Genomic DNA, 18,942 nt, shown 5'->3' with positions numbered 1-18,942 from the left:
CACTAGGATAGCAGTTTAGAAAATGCTGGAAGAAAATGTATCATGAAATAAATAATGCATGTTTTTGGTTTTTTAAAAAGACGTTTGTATGTGGCACCTGTCACAGGCCAGCCTCACAGCAGGCAACATGCGCAGGGTTCCACACTCAGAAGGCCCAGGCTTGATTAATGCTCTGCCCGAGAAGTTTTTAACAAGGGCCATGTTTCCATTTTCCCATGGACCCTACAACTGATAGTTGGTCCTGTCCCTCACAGAGGGTAGAAAATGAAAGGAGGTAACCATCAGAGAACAACTGGGAAGAAGATTGTTAGGCCTTGTCTTCCAGAGCACATGACTGGGTGACACTGTTCCAGTCTTGTGAAAAAGTCCATCTGATGTGTGGTGGCTCGAGGCATTTATCTGCTCTCCTGATTCCCCTGAAAAAGTGAGTGCAATGGCACCTGCCACTGTGGCAAAGCCAGTGATGCCACCAATCTGCTAGACTAGGTCTCAGCTCAGGGCCAAAAAATCCACTGTCAGATCTGGAATCCAGTCAAGAAGGTCATAATCACTTTGCAAAGGGAGAGATGGTTACTAGACTCATCGTGGTGATCACACAGTAAAATATATACACGTTGAATCACTATGATGTACCCCTGAAACTAATACAATATTGAATGCCAATTATACTTTAATAAGGAAATCTTTTAAGAAGATTCAGAGCCAGTCTATTCTCAGCTTGCCCACGTTAATGAAAACCAGTCAATTCCTAAACACAAGGAGAAGCCCGCTTAAGAGAGAATAAAAATTGTACCTGGAGAGAAATAGCACCAGTTCCTGAATGAATAGTCCAGATTGAGCTAAATCTTCACAATTAATTAGCATCGATCAGAAACTCCAGTGTTACTGATTGAGAACGCTGGAGGAAACCAGTCAATAATGTTGAGTGGAATTCACATGAGCTCACGCCAGGCCCCTGGGACTCCCCCCAGGACCATATTCTAGAACCACTGGCAGAGGGCTTTCTTGTAAGATGCAGGGACACCCCTGCCCTTGGGTCTGAAGCAGGTTCAGCGGTGGTTCTAAGGGTGCCCCGGAGATGGCCACAGGGACACCAAGACTTCTTGTTCGCTGAGCAATAGTATAGAGCATTCATTATGAACACAAAGGGGACTCGAATCATTCCGATAGCTGTGTCAGTCACAAAGTGACAGTCATGCCAGAGCACGCCGTGAAAGGCATACCCAATGAGCGCCTGACCAGGTAACTCTTGGCGCAGGGTGGAGTGTGCGCATCTGACGGCTTTCTGGGACTGCAGATGGGGACACCACACCCAGTCTCGGGCCTAAGATCAGAGCCCAGTGATGCCTCCCCCAACGAGCTGACAGCCACACCTGCACTCGTCCCCAACGGAGCCCTTGAAACCTCACCTCCTGCCCTTCTCGCCAGTCCGACCCGACACCCGACGAAACGTACACCAGCGCCTCGGGACTCTCTGGAAGCCCGACTCTATCTCATTCTTTCCTAAGACTCTGTTCGCCTGGCCTAACCCTACTGCTTGCACACCTGGGTGACCCTCTTGTGTGAAACTGCTCTCCCTCCACTATTGGAGACTGTGCTCTGGCCGGAGCCTTGGTTAATGCCCGTGGGAAACCGAGTAGTAGGACCAGATCCATGGCTTTATTCTCCTGAAGTCTGACGTTGTGGAAAGACACACACGTGCGTGAGACTGCTCCTTGACAGCTGCGTCCCGCTCATGACAGCAATGTGGGAGAGCAGGTCCAGCCTAAGAGAGAAATCCAGTTTCTGAAGACGATTCATACTGTTTTATCAACTGAGAACATCCTTTCCCAAAGAGGCACATTGACATTTCTACAGGCTTTTGTAATCACAGGTGAGCCCCACTAATAGGAAACCTACAAATCTCAACCATCTTATCACGTAGCCCAGGCTGAAATTCAAGTTGGTCCTCTCTTCTGAAAAGATGCTTGCTGTGCAAACTAATTCTATAAATAAAATTATGAGTGTATCACCTACTTAAAAGTCAAGAATGTTTTCAAGCACTTGAGAAATATTATGTCCATATGGATAACTGATAAACAGAATATGAAACTTTCTGTCTCCTGCTTGGGGCAGGACTCTAAAGGACAGAAGGATCATTGTTTTCCTGGTACAACTTAGTTCACAGGCTTAAAAAGATCTTAAATGACAATTTTTTAGCATAATTTATATTTCAGTTTTTCACTAAAGCATATGGGCCTTCTCCATATAATGTGGAACAAAATTCTATCTTCAGTTAATCTAAAGTTATCCAATGTTTAATCTCAAGAAGAAGAAGAAGGAGGAGGAAGAGAAGGAGGAGGAAGAGAAGGAGGAGAAGGAGAAGAAGAAGAAAGGAAAGAAGGCAGAGAGGAAAGAAGGGAGAGAGGGAAGAAAAATATGGATACGCTCACAAATTAATATATTGCTTCAATGTTTTAGTTTAAAAATTAACATGGCTGTCCCTGTAATTAGTTTGACATCAGTTGTACTTGCGAGAGGCTAGTTAACTAAACTGATGAGATAATGATACTGTTGAAACTCTGGTTCTCAGCATGGGCAAGCCATAAGCCTGTTAACCTTATTCTGTTCCTTAGTCTGTTCCATTGACTCACACCATAGCCACTCTAGCTGCCAGTTTACAACCTTAACCCCCGTCAAGACAGAGCTCAGGAGAGAGTACAAGTGGAGACAACCTGGTGTGTTTGGACTGCTGGCCAGATAAGCAAAGCTCTCCATCTCTGACTGATGTGTCCATGGGCAAATCACCTGACTTTCTGAGCAGCTTTGCCTGGCATGGCCTCCCTACCCACCTTCCAAGTCTGCAGTGGAATCAGTCAGGAGATAATGCATGAGATTGATGGTTCTGAGTTCCTTGTCAGCACTAATTCCTAAAGTAATCTCCAGTCAACTCACTTGTTGGACAATATTACCCATTGACCAGGTTTGTGTGGAGACCCTGATGGTTTAAAGGTCTGGCTTAACAAGCAATTGCAATTTCATTCTTTCCCCATCTGGATCACGACTATCAGAAGCAACCTTGTGTACCCATATGTCCATATCCTCCTCCTGGAACATGGATTCTTTAGAGTGTGCAGAGCCAACAACACAAAGGACATCCCGCTCATAATATTTGAAAGCCATATTAGTATTTCATCCACTGTTGTTTTGAATTTGTTTTTCTATTTGCTTCAAATGTAGAAAACGAAGGAGCGAAAAGCCAAGAGACCCCCAATGGAGAGCAGAACCATTTAACTTTTCGCCATGAAAGCTTCACGTGTCTGTGGTATTCACGGCAGCACTCGACACATTGTCAGCACAGTGAGTCCTGGGCTTCGTGCAGCCCACGGTTTCAGTGAACTAGCAGGAAAGATTTCCAGCTTTCTGGCCTGGGAATCAGGGCAAACCTTAGAGACCAGTCGCTTTAGGGAAGTGTTTTTCCCACAGCCAGGGGCAGCCAGGGGCATGAATATTTGAAACAGCACATTTCTGATGCATGTTGCCACTCAACACTCTTTGTCTTTGTGGCTTTTCGAAGAGGCTTAGCATAGGAACTTCAGTGCCCACTAAACTCCTACTGAAATCTAGGCTCGATTGGAAGGGAGCTTCACAAGGCCCTGACCCCAGACGCCCGCATACACAACCTATGGAAAAGCCATGAACAACTCTGTATTGCAGCTGCAGTCTCCTCTCGGTCGGCCCTCAGACTCCCATCTACATTATCCCATGTCTGAAATAGAGCCAAGTGATGTCAACTGCTGTAGGCAAATCTGTGGCACCATCCCCCTGTAGCCATCCTAGAAACTGCATTTCTTCCTCTTGCCTTTCATCCCACGCTTCCCATACACAGGAGCATGAAGACCCAGGCAAAGCCTCCTGCCAGATGTGACCTTCTTTCTCGGTGTGACAGAGAGCGCTGTCAGCTTTTGTTCCTGGATCCCCCCTTGGCTCCTTCTTACTCCAAGCTAACCTACTCTCCCACGTGAGACCTCACTCCACACACTTCCAAGGAGCGCTGATAGATGAAATATATCCTAGACAAAACCTGCCCAAGTCCATTCGTCCTTATTGAAAGATCATCAGGCACAAGAACAAACACCAAAAGGAAAACGTTTGGAATCTGTTGGATGGTCTGCGGTCAAAGGGAGAGGGAAGGCATGTGAAGTGTTTGGGGAATAAATAATGAATTGTATTCCTTATTTAAAAAATCATACTCAGATTCACAGCAGTGTAGCTATCTGTCTATGAAAACAGGTCCTTCTCAGTTCATTTCTTTCTCCACCTATTTGATAGCAGAAAACTAAAATCACAATGTGTGTGTATGTGTGTGTGTGTGTCTCAAATCCAAAGGTGAGATAAATATCTATGGCTTTGGTTTTATTCAAAACAAGGAGAGGAAAGGAGTACCCAGCACAACAACGTTTATTCATTGTTAGCAATGACTAATCGTATCAAAGCAAATGAAATCTTATGTGTTTTTAGCATCTCTCCACACCTACTAGAAATTTCCCAAGCCACAGTGTTTCCCAAAAAAGGGGCACACCTCTTCAAGTATGGTGCTTGAGTGTTTGCTCAGCTTCTCATACCTCAAGAAATACAACTGCAGTCAGCCTCTTCGTAGGCTCAGAATAAAACCTGCCTTCCGGGAATTTACCTATAGCCTGGTCTGGAGCGGATTCTTTTACTAACATCAGGTGTGTCTATGCCCTTCACCGCCAAAGACAGAGCTTTTTGGAAATAAATGTATCACAGCTCACTAAGTCAAGAGAAATCCATTCCAGTTTTAGAAATTCAATTTAGCTTGGGTGAGCCTCCAAGCTCTGAAAGGAAGCTCCGTCAGAGGTTTATTATTCATAAATCTTTCCTTCGGATTGGAAATCTCCCAGCAGTCACTCTCCTTTCAGTATTTTTCTGACTTTTATATGTCAATAAAAATTTTTAACTCTTGGAGCATGAGGACACAGAGAAGATATCCAGCAAAATTACTGTCTTGCAAAAATATATTTCAGTTGTCACCAAACTGGTAATTGATGGTGAATAGTCTAGATTCAAATGGTTGTATCTGTATCTATAAACGTGTTTGAATTTAATTCAGCAGATGTGTTGTAACTGGAGCTGAGAACTATTGTTTTGCTCAACTAGGGCATTAGATCAAGAAACAAATGAAGTTCTTGGCCTGAACTAATCAAATAATGAAGTACTTTGTTCACATGGGAATATAAACCTCTGAACCACCAACATCCTAATGACTTTATTTTTAATTAAAAAAATAATAACCCTAATATTTCTAAAAAACCTATCTCCATACTGCAGATGAGATGAGAAACATCTGGATTTGATGGATTGTGTGTTCAAAGGTTGGTTCCTGGAAAGTGAAGAGGCATTCTGGATATATGTCTGACCATTAAGTTCTGACAATTAAGTTCGCGGACACATTCTAGAAAAAATGGTCCATACCTCATTGTTGAATATCACTACAATCACCTTCAAAATATTCCCCTTGGGAAGCTTTGCACCAACGCCAACACCTAGTCCACCCTTCAAAGCAATTTTGCAACTCTTTTTTTGGAATGACCATCAGATCTATTACCCTTGATGTCCTGAATGTCATCAAAATGTCTTCCTTTCAATATTTCCTTTACCTTTAGGTAAAGAAAGAAACAAAAACTCATAGACACAGACAATAGTTTAGTGGTTACCAGAGGGTAAGGGGGGGTGTGGGGGGTGGAAGATGAGGGTAAGGGGGATCAAATATATAGTGATGGAAAGAGAACTGATTCTGGGGGGTGCACATACAATGGGATTTATAGATGATGTAATACAAAATTGTACACCTGAAATTATGTAATTTTAATAAAAAATGTCACCCCAATAAATTAAAAAAAAAAAGAAAAAGAAAGAAGTCATTGGGGGCCAGCTCAGGTGAGTAGGGAGGGGTTCCAATAGTTTTTTATTTACTGGCTAAAAACTCCCTCACAGACAGTGCCACGTGAGCTGGTGCCTTGTCGTGATGCAAGCGCCATGAATTGTTGGCCAAAAGTTCAGGTCCTCTAACTTTTTCACGCAGCCTTTTCAGCACTTCCAGATAGTAAACTTGGTTAACTATCTGTCCAGTTGGTACAAACGCATAATGAATAATCCCTCTGATATCAAGAAAGGGTTAGCAACATCCTTGCAACAAGTTTGCGAACTTAACTGTCACAACTTGTAGCGTGGTAAGTGTCATATATCATGGGCATTCTAAATATGGAGTGAAAAAGTATCATATTTCACATCAGTAAATACCATGGCAACAACAATAAATCTTGGAATTACAAGAATCTGGATTCCCAGCCAATAGCCCTCTTGAGAAAATATTTACTATAACAAAATTCCAACAGAGCCCAGGAATTTGGATCCCTCTGGAGTTTTAATGTACATGACTTGTGTCTTCTGTGATCTAAATTGCAATTTCGAGGCTCTCATAATTCACTGCCATCGTCTTCATGCTTTAAGTGTTAAACGAAGACCTAAACTAAATTTATAACATTTTAAATAAAAACACTTTGACTTGTAGATGATTAATGAAATTTGGGATTAATTGACTACTTACAATTAACTGACTACTGTCCAAATCTCATAACATTTTGATGTTCTATGCTTCATATTTCTATTCTCATGGGACCCTGCTCCTTCAACACATGTAGGCAGTTTCATTTGTGTTAGTAGGAAATATACATTAAGATAAAAGATCTCTCTAGATACCTACAATGACAGAGTAAAATTATTTGAATTTCAGTGGAATATAATATTGGTTAAAACAAATATTCTTCTCATATTATGAATTTAAGAATGAAAAATTAAGCAACTTTGATTTTTAGAAAAATGTCTTTTAGACCACCTCTAGAAGTCTTTACCCCACTTTTGTTAGGTTGTTACTGATTTCGTCTGTTCATTTTTAGAGGCAAAAGCACAACTTAGTATTATAATAAAAGTTCACGTACATCATACATGAGCAGTTATGTTCATATGCATAATAATTTGAATTTATATTCTATAACTATCAAATAAACGCTCATCCTAAATACCTCAAATTATATAAAGAAGGGCTTTCCTCCTAGCATCTTGAATTTTTCCTTTCAATTAATTTTTATACCTCCAGAAAAGACACACTCGGTTTTCACTAGAATGGCTTAATTTGGTGCGGAAAGAAATTCCATGCCTTGGAACGGCAGAAAGTAATAATCCCCGTTGGTGTGAAGCTCGGAGCACATAGATGTCCTTCCAAGGGCGACAGGGTAAAGCTGAGTGGCCCAGGCATTGAACACAGGGACCTACCTCTGTCGGGCACAGGACCCCACTGTGCTCAGACTGCAGGCCGCCCACACGTGACACGGAAGTGACGCTAGAGCAGCAGTTCTCAGTGTGAACAAGCAACCCCAGGATGCCTCCCTCCTTTGAGGAAGCGTTCAAGATCGAAATTACTTTTATAGCACTGTTTTTTTGTTGTTTTTGTTTCATTTTTTGCTTTTTAAAATCCCATTCTCTCCTTAATGCACAGTGGAATTTTCCAGAGGCTACTTGGCCTGTGACATTACAACAGGTTGCAAGCCGTGGCCGTAGTCTTCTACTAAGCCAGATATGAAAGAGATTGGCAAAAATGTAAAACGTTGCTATTCTTTCACTAAATATTCTTTCCTGTTTTGGAAAATATAATTGCTTTTCATTTTTAAATGTTACGTACGCTAACATAGCATAGGTTTATCACTGTATTTTTAATGAGTGCACAAGTAAATCTTTCTAGCATCTCTGCTTCAATTTCTAATACGGGAACCATCAATAGATATAAACAACATAAATCAAAGTTTCTGGGGGTCTTCAAGAATTTTTAAGAATGGGAAGGAGGTGTGAGAGCAAAAGGCAGTTGGAGAACTGAGGCAGTAGCATACCTTCAAGGAGGCTTTTGACTATACAACCCCATGATTCTAAGGTCCTGAGATTCAACAGAAACAAACACAATGAAGACGGATATGGATCTATGCCGCAGGAAAACTGGGAGGTTCCTGTGGGGCAGTCCCTCCTTCTCCAGCTCACACAGAGGAGACAAGAAGAGCCCTGGGCTTCATGAAAAGCTTGCAAAAGAATTTATTTCCTTCCTGTCCTCCCTGCCAGCTCTGATCAGGATATTCTTGAGCACCAAACCCTCTACTTACTGATATGATGACCTTTCACCCCAGAGGTCACCATGCTGACCCTACCTAATAGGATGGCCTGAAATAGGTGGGTAAGTCAGCAGGGTGCAGATGAGTACAGTACAGAGGAACTTTCTAGTACTTGGGTCTTGCTCCGGTCCTAGGTCAAACTCATGACGGAGCATCCAAAGTGGCTCTGAAGCCCCCAAGGAATTTTTGCTGCTGGTGTGGGAGATTGGCATCATCTACAATTGGATGGACAGGCACCAGCATATATCCTGTCCAGCTGGAGGCAGGACTAGTTTTACACAAAAAGTCCGTTCACTTTATAATTCACTTTATAACAAAAAGTAAGAGCACCCAGAATCTAACCTCCCCAGAACGCTAACTGCAGTCCTGGGCACTTACCGGGACTTTTCATTATTATAAGTCATCCTCCATCACAACCACTAAAATTGGGGAGCTGGGCTTACACCTGGCTCTGTCTCCTTCTAAGACCATATTCCTCCCATTCCTGGTCACATCCTAGCTCCTCCACTCCCAGCCTCAGTTTCCCCATCCATAAAATATGATCATTCCTACAACTTAAGGCCAAGGTGGAGGCTGCAGTCACAGGCTACAATTTCTTCAGTCTCCACTACGCCTTTTATTTGTTGGTCATTGATCCCGTACCTGCCCTGGGACCAGCACTACGCTCTGTGTACAGGGATGGCTGAAGCAGATTTTAAAACCTCCTTTAAAAAGCCAAGCACTTCACAGCTTTCAAAGCACTCATCTCATTTGATCTTATTTTATCCTCACAATAACTCCAATGCTTGTCACCAACCCTAATGAAGAAAACAGAGAACTATATTTGCATTGTCATTACCATGTTGCCCAAAATGGGAGTCTTCCTTTGGAGAGGAAACAGTTCTTATCACACTGCATTTAGCTAGCTCGGCTTTCTTTGTAAAACCAGACCCCAGCACTCACTGAGAATTGCTAACCTCCACTCGAAGCCACAGTGCAGACATGTAGAGTAAGCTGATTTCAGTGGAAGGCATGACCCACACCTGCGATGTGCCCAAGGGGGTAGGTGCCAAAAAAGCAAGTCATGGAACTACTCGTGTCATCTTACCATTTTCGCCGGATGTCTTGTCTTTTCCATTGGTTGCCCCAGCGCCTTGTCGCTAAAAACATAAAAAAAAGAAAGTTGTTACCAGACGTATTCAGAATTATTTTTGTCTCTTTTATTGTTTCCAATATCTCTTATATTATATCAAGTTCTATGCTACTTTAACTCAGATGGTTAAAACAAGGTACTCATGAGACAAGGAAAGGATCAACTCAAGAAAGGATCTACTAAAGTTGCACAGACTGCCTCCTTCATCCATAAAAGGGACACCCACTGGGAGACTATGGTTGATGGAACATAATCTCATTGAAAACATGAGGGGAACAGCCAGATGCTTGTGCCAACTGTGAGAAGATGACAACTGTCACCTTTGTCAACGGTGGCCATTCCACTGCTATAGTCTCATTCCAATCACCATGTCCAATGTCTTATTTTTAAATACATTTTAACCAACTAAAAAAATATTATGTTGCTCCTCAGAGTTTCTCCTATCATGAGATATTTTTCTGTCATCGCTTATGCCTATCCTGTGCATTTTCATTATACCAGGTTCACCAGAAGTATGAATATTTTATGGTTAGACTTAAATCTTTGAGTAAGATTCTCTGGGTGTGAGGTCTGGGGAGCTGTGTCAAATGCATTACCTGTGTACACATATGACCATGTTTCCTCAAAGCTTATCCTGCTACTGTCGTTAAATAATATGATGTTCTAGTCCATGGAGAGAGAAGTATTTTGTCAATCAAATTTTCTAGTAATTATTAGAAAATATGCTTTAAGTTCAGAAGGATTGAAGAGACTGCAAAGTCTCTAACTTTCAGGTGAAGAAAATTAAGCCAGGTAGGGAGCCTGATTTGTTCAAAGTCATGCAGCTAATTGGTGGCACAGTCAAGACTGGAGACTGGACTTCCTTGTCCATAGGCTAGCGTCTTGCAGGAATTGTCATTGTTATATAACGATCTGAATGGGACTCTGGAAAGAGAGGTAGAGCACTGAGCAAGCAGAAAATCACAGTGGGTGACTCCCTCTGAGGGATAAAGCTGCCCTTACAATTTCATTTGGGTCGAGAACTTCAACCTAAAGACAATATTAAAGAAATAATAATCAGTTCCCATCAGAGTTCAATGTCGTCGTGAGAAATTCCCAGGTCCTTGGTCAATCCTTGATTAGGAAAATCTTGCTTTCAGGTTCTGATTAGTATAAATAAATAGAGTGAATGATGAATAGGGTGAATGATAAAGACATTAACAAAGTTAACCATCCCTGTGTATGCTTATTGCCTTGTGCAGATAGATGAGAACCCAAGAGAGACGAAGTCAGGTCTCCCGTTTGCTACCAACCCTACCACACACACACACACACACACACACACACACACACACCACACACGTGCATACACTAAATCCCAGTCAATGTGAAATGCAAATACCCACCCGGGGTCAGGGAGATGCTCTGCCCTGATCTAAGAGGGGAAAACAATCGTTCTCTAGCAGGAAGTGGCAGGAAAGTAGACAAGTTGGAAAGTGTACACAAACATGGGTCCTTTCTTCATATTAAGTTGGAACCTCTTAAATGCTCAGAATGGTAGATCTTGCCCATGTTCCCATGGAGGGAGAAGTCTACAGTTCTTAGCCAAACATCAGTTGTTCTTCAACAAACTCCATTTAGGTCCCCACATTATGGCAGCGTTACTTAAAGCACTTACTTTGTAATATACACCATGTTGATTTAAACCAAATTACTCAATTCTTAAAGATGATAGATTCACAAGTGAAAATGCCTCTTTCTTCTTGCCTGTGCTTATTTTGATGTCTCTTCTTTTCAAACACGAAGCTGGTACGTTCCCTGCACTCAGTGGAAATTGGACCACCATCATAGAGGGTCAAGCAGGTGGTGCAGCAGCTGTCAGCAGCTGAAATACTCCAGGGTTTCAATCCTCCACCCTTCTCTGCATAAATGCATAGAGGATGGCTCATTGAAAACATCAAATTCCACAAAAAGATGAAGGGCAATGTTCTAGTTTAATAAAGTCAAATTAAATAGAATACAAGTACAAAATAGATGCGCACTTAGTTCCACTGTCTTTAAATACTTCAGACATTGACACTTTTCAAACGTCTTGAATACTTCATTTCATTTTAAAAAATCACTTTTTAGAAACCTCAGGAAAACCAACATGAAATGTGCATGGGGGAGATAAAGGGGTCATTTTTTCAGGATTTCTAAGACAGGGTTTTGTGTCAGGTCTCAACTGATGGAGGCAAAATGAAGCTGATAGATGTCACAAGGAGATGGTGTCTCAGATCAGAAAATGATCCTGACAAAAACAGAACTCAAAAAAAAAAAAAAAAAACAGAACTCGTCATTGAAGGCATCTCTTTTCAGAGGACTTTGAGGCCTTGTGACATTTTTAAGGCAAGGCTGAGAGCAGCGGGAGAATTATCCAAGAGTTTTCCTGTTCCCTGGGTCTACAGTGCTCAACACATATGATTGTTTCATCAACAGGTGAGGTGGTTGACATTTCCCTGAATTGGTAAATGAAGAGTCTAGGTCAGGCTGGGTTCTGGGGGTGATCAAAGACCACACATGCCAGGGCCAGACATGCTCCAAGTACACCAACTCTGACAACATCCCTGATGAGGTAGACCCCATCCCCGTCCTCATCAGATTGCAGGCTAAGGCACAGACAAGAACGTGGTGAAGGTCATGCAGCTGGAAAGTGGCAGAGACATAACTCCAACCCAGAGATGCTGGCTCCCGAGTCCTGCCTTTGAACCACTGAGCCTGAGCGTCTCCCAGGAACGCCCCGAGGGCCTCCCTCAGCAGGTGGGGAGCAATGAGGCAGGGAGATTCCTGTGTAAAAGTCAGTGTGGCTTCATTAGCACATGCAGGCTGAGAGATCTGAGGACATGATTTATAGAAAGAAGCAGAATCAAACCAAAAGTCCAGGGATCAATTGTAGAATTGCTGTGAGGTGTTTTGTTTGTTTGTTGTTTTGTTTTGTTTTGTTTCTAAGTTTAAATAACACAAGAATTCATAGCTAGACTATGCTAAAATGGATGGATGGATGGATGGATGGATGGATGGATGGATGGATGGATGGATGGATGGATGTCATTCTCCAAAGTTCAGTAGGAAAAAGTGCTACATTTTGCCACCACTTTTTCATAGAAGTTAGCACCCTGAGGAGGATGCCTTTTCTCCCCACCCACTCTCACCCCCCAGTGAGAAAAGACCCAGCTTCCTCCAGCCATTGGCCCCAACCATGAGTTCAGCATCCTGAGAACCTGTGTTGCCTGCTGACCAGAAGTGGCCATACATCAAGAATATCATCGACTCTAACAGAACTAATAAACAAGATGAAGCGTTACAGGGAAAAGGCATGGTGCACTGTCTCCATGGAAAGGCCCAATATGAGATTCTAGAGGTCCAAGTTCTTTTCTAGAAACATCAGCAATGGTCCAATGATACCGTGACTACCACCATTGCATCATTCACTTTACATATCCGTCCAACCTCACATAGTAGGGTCTGCAGAGAGCAGCACAAATCCTGTCTGACCAAATATGCACAGCAACAATTAGCAGGTGAAAGCAGATGTGTAGAATATACTGTCCACGTTACAGAGAAAACCAAGCACAATTGAATTGACAGCATCCTGTACGTGACAATCAATACCTTCCTATCAGCAGAAATTTGCTTCATTGTTTTCAGATTGATCTGGAGTGTGAGTTGTCATGGCCACTAAGGACATCCGTGGTTAATATACATGGACTTTTGCTTATTTTTTGCTTTGGTGCGGGAGCAAGTAGTGGCCAAAAAAAAAACAAAAAAGCAAAACAAAACAAAAACAAAACTAGTATTGATTTGAACACCAGCAAAACCAGAACTAGGAGCTCTCATAATTCTGCTTTCAAGAGAATCTCGCTGTGTTTCCTGCTATCTGCCCCTTGTCATGGCACTTGGCACAGATGTTCTCATTCAGGTCCTCTACTGGTCTACTCCAGCCTCACACCCACCCTACTGACTTCACATTCATAAAACACTCCTGTTTGGGAGGCTCTGTAGCACCGGTCCCACCCCAGATCCAGCACCTTCCTCCATATTCTCCTAAATGTCAGGAGGTTAACAGTTCCTTGGTTCTGCGGCCATCTGAAATCAGAGACCCTGCTGCTCGAGCCAGCTCTGTGCCCATCCTCCTCGGGCACATGGGCATTCCCTCTCCAAACATATCCAGACAGTGTCCCTGTCGTCATTTAAGGGACAGAGGGTCCTGCATGAGGGAGTTCTTCCATTCAATTTACCTTCATGATCACAAATAAGAAAACTCCTCGGCTAGCCAGAACACATACCTTTTCCTCAGAACTACGTCTTTCTATATTGTCCCCATTTTACAGTCAGGAAATGCTCAATACTCGTCTAAGGACTCAAGGCAAGAAGTTGAAATTACAGCATTAAAGTGACTTTCTTCTCCGGCACAGGCTGGGGCTTGCACATGTGCTGTGGAATGTGTTGAGTGGCTGTCAGGAAACCTGGGGAATGAGACAGAACCACTGCCAGAAGGGGACACCCAGGGGTCCTCAACCCTTAGACACACACCAAGCAGCTCACATCTCAAGTCCTTCCTTGTGGTGTTAACGAACGAGACAGCATTTCAGAATTTAATAAACCTGCAATTAAAAGAAGCCTAAATAAAGAAGGTGTGTGATAGTTCCTTCTGATTCTCTTGTATGCACTGATTGTCTATAAACAGGCAGGAGTAGTATTAAAAGGCATAATTTTTGAAATAGTTTTTCCTGACTGTCCTGTTGCAGCAAGGGCTACAGGAAAATAACAAAGTATATATCTTAATCTGCTTTCCCAGAAAGCAGAGCCTGAGACAAATGCTGTTTGTGCTACAAATGAGGAGGGGGGCGGGGGCTAGGGAGGAGGGAGGAAGGATGAGAAGAGGGGAGAGAGAGCCGATGCAGGGAAGCATCGCCCAGCTGGCACTGCCAGCTGTGGCCAGATGCTGATCCTGTGCCCTCCGAGGCTGTGCCATCTGCGTCTGAGGACAGGGCCCTGTGGGGAGAAGGCAAACGAGTTACCCACCAGCTCCTGCCTCTTTCTGGTCCAAGCCATGTGTCGCAGAGCATTACTTCCTAATGCTTCTAGCTGGGCTCAGTCTTGCACCTGGCATCTGCCTGGGGACATGGAGCAAGTCCCAGCACAGGGCGTGGGCAGGAGGTGACATGCTGTTACTTCACACTTGCCTGAAATCTGTGGAGCCCACGCCAAGCTGGCCACCCACAAAGGTCCTCGCTGATAGGTCTGGAGTTACACACGAGAGGTGTCTGACTCAACACATGAATTTGGTTGGCTCACTCTTTTCAACCATGTTGCAAAATCATGGACAATCCTTTTCCAGAAGATACCCTACCAGTGGAACAGGCCACATCAACTTTCTGGTAAGGTACCGGCTTTGGGTCCATTTCTGCCTGTACTTTGAGCTGAGAGTGGGTACTAAGGCACGTCTGACTGCTTCCGTGCTACATGTAGGGGCTGTATGCACATCAGTAATCCTTCGGTCTCAGCAGTGTCAGCGTGAATAAAAAGTGAGCAGCCATCCTGCCCATCACCAACAGACGCAAAAACAGCCTGCCAGTGTGTTCATCGCAAAGTCTAGGCTGCCTGTCAAAATGACTGCCTCGACTACTTCTTAGCCCACTCACTCTTCTTCCCAGTGGAACGTATTACAAAAGCTTCTTGGAGTAGTCACCACTGGGGAAGGCATAAATAACAGGGTAAGAAACTCATGAATCGAGACAAATGCTGCATGGGATCACTTATATGTAGAATCTGTTTAAACAGAGTAGAATAGAGGTCAGGGATGAGGGATGGGGGGCATAGGGAGAGGATGGGAAAAGGTAACAAGCTTTCATTTAGAAGATGAATAAGGTCAGAGGATCTAATGTAGAATTATAGCTGATAACATGTGTTGTAGAATTGAAATTTGCTAAGAGAGCGGAACTTAAAGAATCTTTCACAATGTATTTCTATCAAACCATCATGGTGTGTACTTTACGAATGTTACAATTTTATTTGTCAATAAAGCTGGAAAATGATACTAGTTTAATGCAATATTTTAGAAAATAAGTACTGCAAAACATCCCAAGCAACAAATATCTGCATTGGACACAAAGACAGGATCCATCAGTATTAGTGATATTTCCTTTTGCCTCAGCTCCTGTGTGGCTGCACCAGGTACTGGACACATGCAGGTAAAAGAGCCAAGTAGAATAAGTAAAAGATTCAAGAAGCCAAGTGATTTCAAGGCTTTCAAAAATTATTCTAATACAGTCTTCGAAACCTTTTCGTTTGCAGCTCTCTCATGGGCCATGACTGTAGGCTATGAATTTGTACTGTCACTCTGAGAGTTTTTATTACACGATCTCTAGAATACAGTAATGAAGGGTCCCATCTTTCATATTTTGCCATTGCTACGCATAACATTGGGCACGCCAGTCATATGTCATCGTGAAACTAAATTACCAAAACTTGCTTCTTATTAATACATACTCAGATTATGTCTACTTGGAAAATCAGCCAGTAGGTATTATTTCATCCTTAGGGTGAAACACGAGTTCCCATTAAAGGATATTTATTTTTTTATTCCAGAAGTTTGAAGAGAATGAAATGTGAAATGAATTCCAGCAGGTTAAATTTGGGGTACAGATGATATTCCAGGATTATTTTCTGAATCTACAGCAATAGCACGTAACTGGATAAACCTATGCATGCCGAGAACTTAGCTTGATATTTAATTTGATGAAATGTCACTTGACTCGAAAGAACCCATTCAAAAGCCCCTTAGGGTTGGGGAACAAAGAGCCTTTTGAAGCAGTAAGGGCCCCAAGTCACTCCCAGGGTCCCACCTACTCTCCACCCTTTCTTCTCCGATCTCCCCAAGAGACTCACGCATTCTGCCAGCAAATATTGGAAGAAGCTCTATGCACTCACTTCCTTTGGCAACACTGGAGAAAAGATGACAACCATCCTGCAGCCAGACCCCACAAAGAGACAAAGGACAAAGGGACCCCACAGAAGCCTTTGGCTCACAGAGGCATTTTTTTTCAGCCCATTATCAAGCCATCAGGGAAGAAGTGGAATGGGCTCCGCATAGTTCTAGGGTCCGCTTGTCAGTACTACAGCACAAGGCAAACTGCTCAGTTAGAGGACTTTGGTCTCTCCCAGCCTAAGAAATAAAAGATTCTTTTGAAAACAGATTGTCACACAATGGAATACTATTCGGCGTTAAGGAAAGATGATATAGGAACATTTGTGACAACATGGATGGATCTTGAGAGTATAATGCTAAGTGAAATAAGTCAGACAGAAAAAGCAGAGAACCCTATGATTTCACTGATATGTGCTATATAAACCAAAAACAAGACAAACAAATGAGAAACAAAAACTCATAGACACAGACAATAGTTTAGTGGTTACCAGAGGGTAAGGGGGTGGGGGGTGGGTGATGAGGGTAAGGGGGATCAAATATATGGTGATGGAAGGAGAACTGACTCTGGGTGGTGAACACACAATGGGATTTATAGTTGATGTAATACAGACTTGTACACCTGAAATTATGTAATTTCATTAACAATTGTCACCCCAATAAATAAATTTAAATTAAAAAAAAAAGAAAAGAAAAACAGATTGTCAAAATTAAGTACACTCACCAATGTGCAAAACCATTGGCAGTGAAGTTCACGGATTCATTGTCAGAGGCCCTGACTCAAAGCAGGGGTGTGTGTGGTGGGGGGCGTTTCTCATGCCTGGACTAACTTTTCCATGAGCCAGGCACTGGGCTGGGCTCCGAGGGTCCCCAGGAGAAGGGCATGTTCTCTGACTGGCTCACAAGGGACAGACAGAGACTAAATCAGTCATGTCAATACTTTGGGGAAGAGCCTGACCCAAGAGGGCTAAGGTCAGGGCCATGGGCGAGGGGCCCCAACTCACACTGGCGTGGGTGAGGGTCAAGGGGTCTGCCTCACCTTGAGAAAGGAATGTGGGTGGCATAGCCCTCTCCAGTTGTGATCGCTAGGGAAATTCCCATCGGAGTCTCTGTTCCCTCCCTCTGAGAACAGATCATAACCTCTGGCTCCTACTGGCCACATATAAAGACCTAGCACCTAGTAGGTGCGTTCTCCCACCTATCCATTCATCACAGTGTTTTCCAGAAAAGGCATTATTGCGTGGCATCGAGTGGATGGCATCTCCGTGCCAAGAGAAGGGGAAGGACTTGTTTTAAGGAAGGACTTGTTTCATGGTGCTTTCTAGCATTTTGCCTTCTGTTCCCAAACTCTGATCTCTGTGGGTTGCAAAGATTTCGCAAAGAAAGAGAGAAAAATCTATCTCATGCCCACGGTGGCTTAGAAGCTCTTGTTAGCAAGTGCTACTTAATGCCACCTATCCCCTGGTGATGCATTTTTTCTTAAGTAATTTTCCTCCATGGTGCTGTCTTCCTGTCGGGCTGCTGCATCCTGACATTCACATTTTTGATGGTTTCAGTGTTTCTAGCACCCCTGAAATGGAAGCTTCATGCCAAGCAGTGCCTCCAATGGCTCATAAATAAGAGGAAAAACACAAAGCTGCGTGTCTTTGGTGTAGACTGGTTCAGATGTTGCAAATTCTTTGAAAAATTAATACCTTGCACAGGAGAGGCAACATGACAGAGACCTGTCTCCAAAGATCTCTTTCCATCCTTCCAAGTTTTTGTTCCGTGCTTTCCTTGGATCACCGTGTTTATAAAGAAACAAGAATGTGTGTTTCTATGGTTTTATATTTAATGTTTTATTGACGAAGGATCACGAGTCTCTTAGATGAAATATCAGCCTTTAAATAAACAGAAGAGTGAAACCACGTGATTGCACAGTGAAAAGGGATAAACAGCTGGGTCAGCCAGCAGGTCGCTGATGATTGCTTGGGTCCCTGTGACCAAGCTGGTGGCTTCTTGGGAACATCAAAGCATGGCGATAAAGGCCTCTTCCAAATCAGAGTCCCCGAATTTTTCTGAAGAGGAGACATTTATGCCAACATTTTGTGATAAGGACAGAATAGATTTAATTTCTTGCTTCTCCTATTTTTAAATCATCTATAATTCTCCTGGTAACATTCCGAAAATTGAGCATTAAAAACTCCACTAATTTAATCCCTAAGGTGTAGAAACTGATGTCAAAAGAGAGCTTCAGTAGGAAGGGTTTTTAAAAAGTTGGTTTAAAAAAAAAAAATGATGGCTTCAATGACAAGCCTTAACCTTCCTAACTCTTCCTACCGGCTGACTCTCACCATCGAAAGTCCCAAAGGCTGGAATTCTGCTTCAGATGCTATCTATATTCTGCTCCCCGCATTTTTATCCTGACCTTTAGGGTTGTAGAAATCATTAGCACCGTTGCAGTATTGGGAGACCATTTACGAAAGGACCCACCTTTTTAGGGATTCATGTTTTGTCCTCTTGAGATTCAATTTATACTTTCTCCTACAGCCATATTTTTTAAATTAGTATTTTCTACTCTTCAAAAAGAACCTTCTTTGTGCCAATTTTCTTTTTAAATAACACTGTTTTCTACTTATAAACGGAGGATATGGTCATTATGAAAA

The 18,942-nt window shown here is 42.8% G+C and overlaps 1 protein-coding gene across 1 annotated transcript in view; it reads right to left on the bottom strand.

Moving 5' to 3' along the window:
* PCP4 (Purkinje cell protein 4) overlaps positions 1-18,942 on the bottom strand; it is a 54,310-nt gene that overhangs the window by 18,096 nt on the left and 17,272 nt on the right. Inside the window, exon 3 of the mRNA XM_081030017.1 lies at positions 9,307-9,358. Within this exon, the coding sequence (XP_080886143.1) occupies positions 9,307-9,358 (52 nt within the window). The remainder of the gene's footprint in view (positions 1-9,306; positions 9,359-18,942) is intronic.

The sequence above is a fragment of the Rhinolophus hipposideros genome (genome assembly GCF_964194185.1).
Source record: "Rhinolophus hipposideros genome assembly, chromosome: 2".
NCBI classification, from domain to species: Eukaryota; Metazoa; Chordata; class Mammalia; order Chiroptera; family Rhinolophidae; genus Rhinolophus; species Rhinolophus hipposideros.
This window is presented reverse-complemented; position numbering and strand designations above follow the sequence as displayed.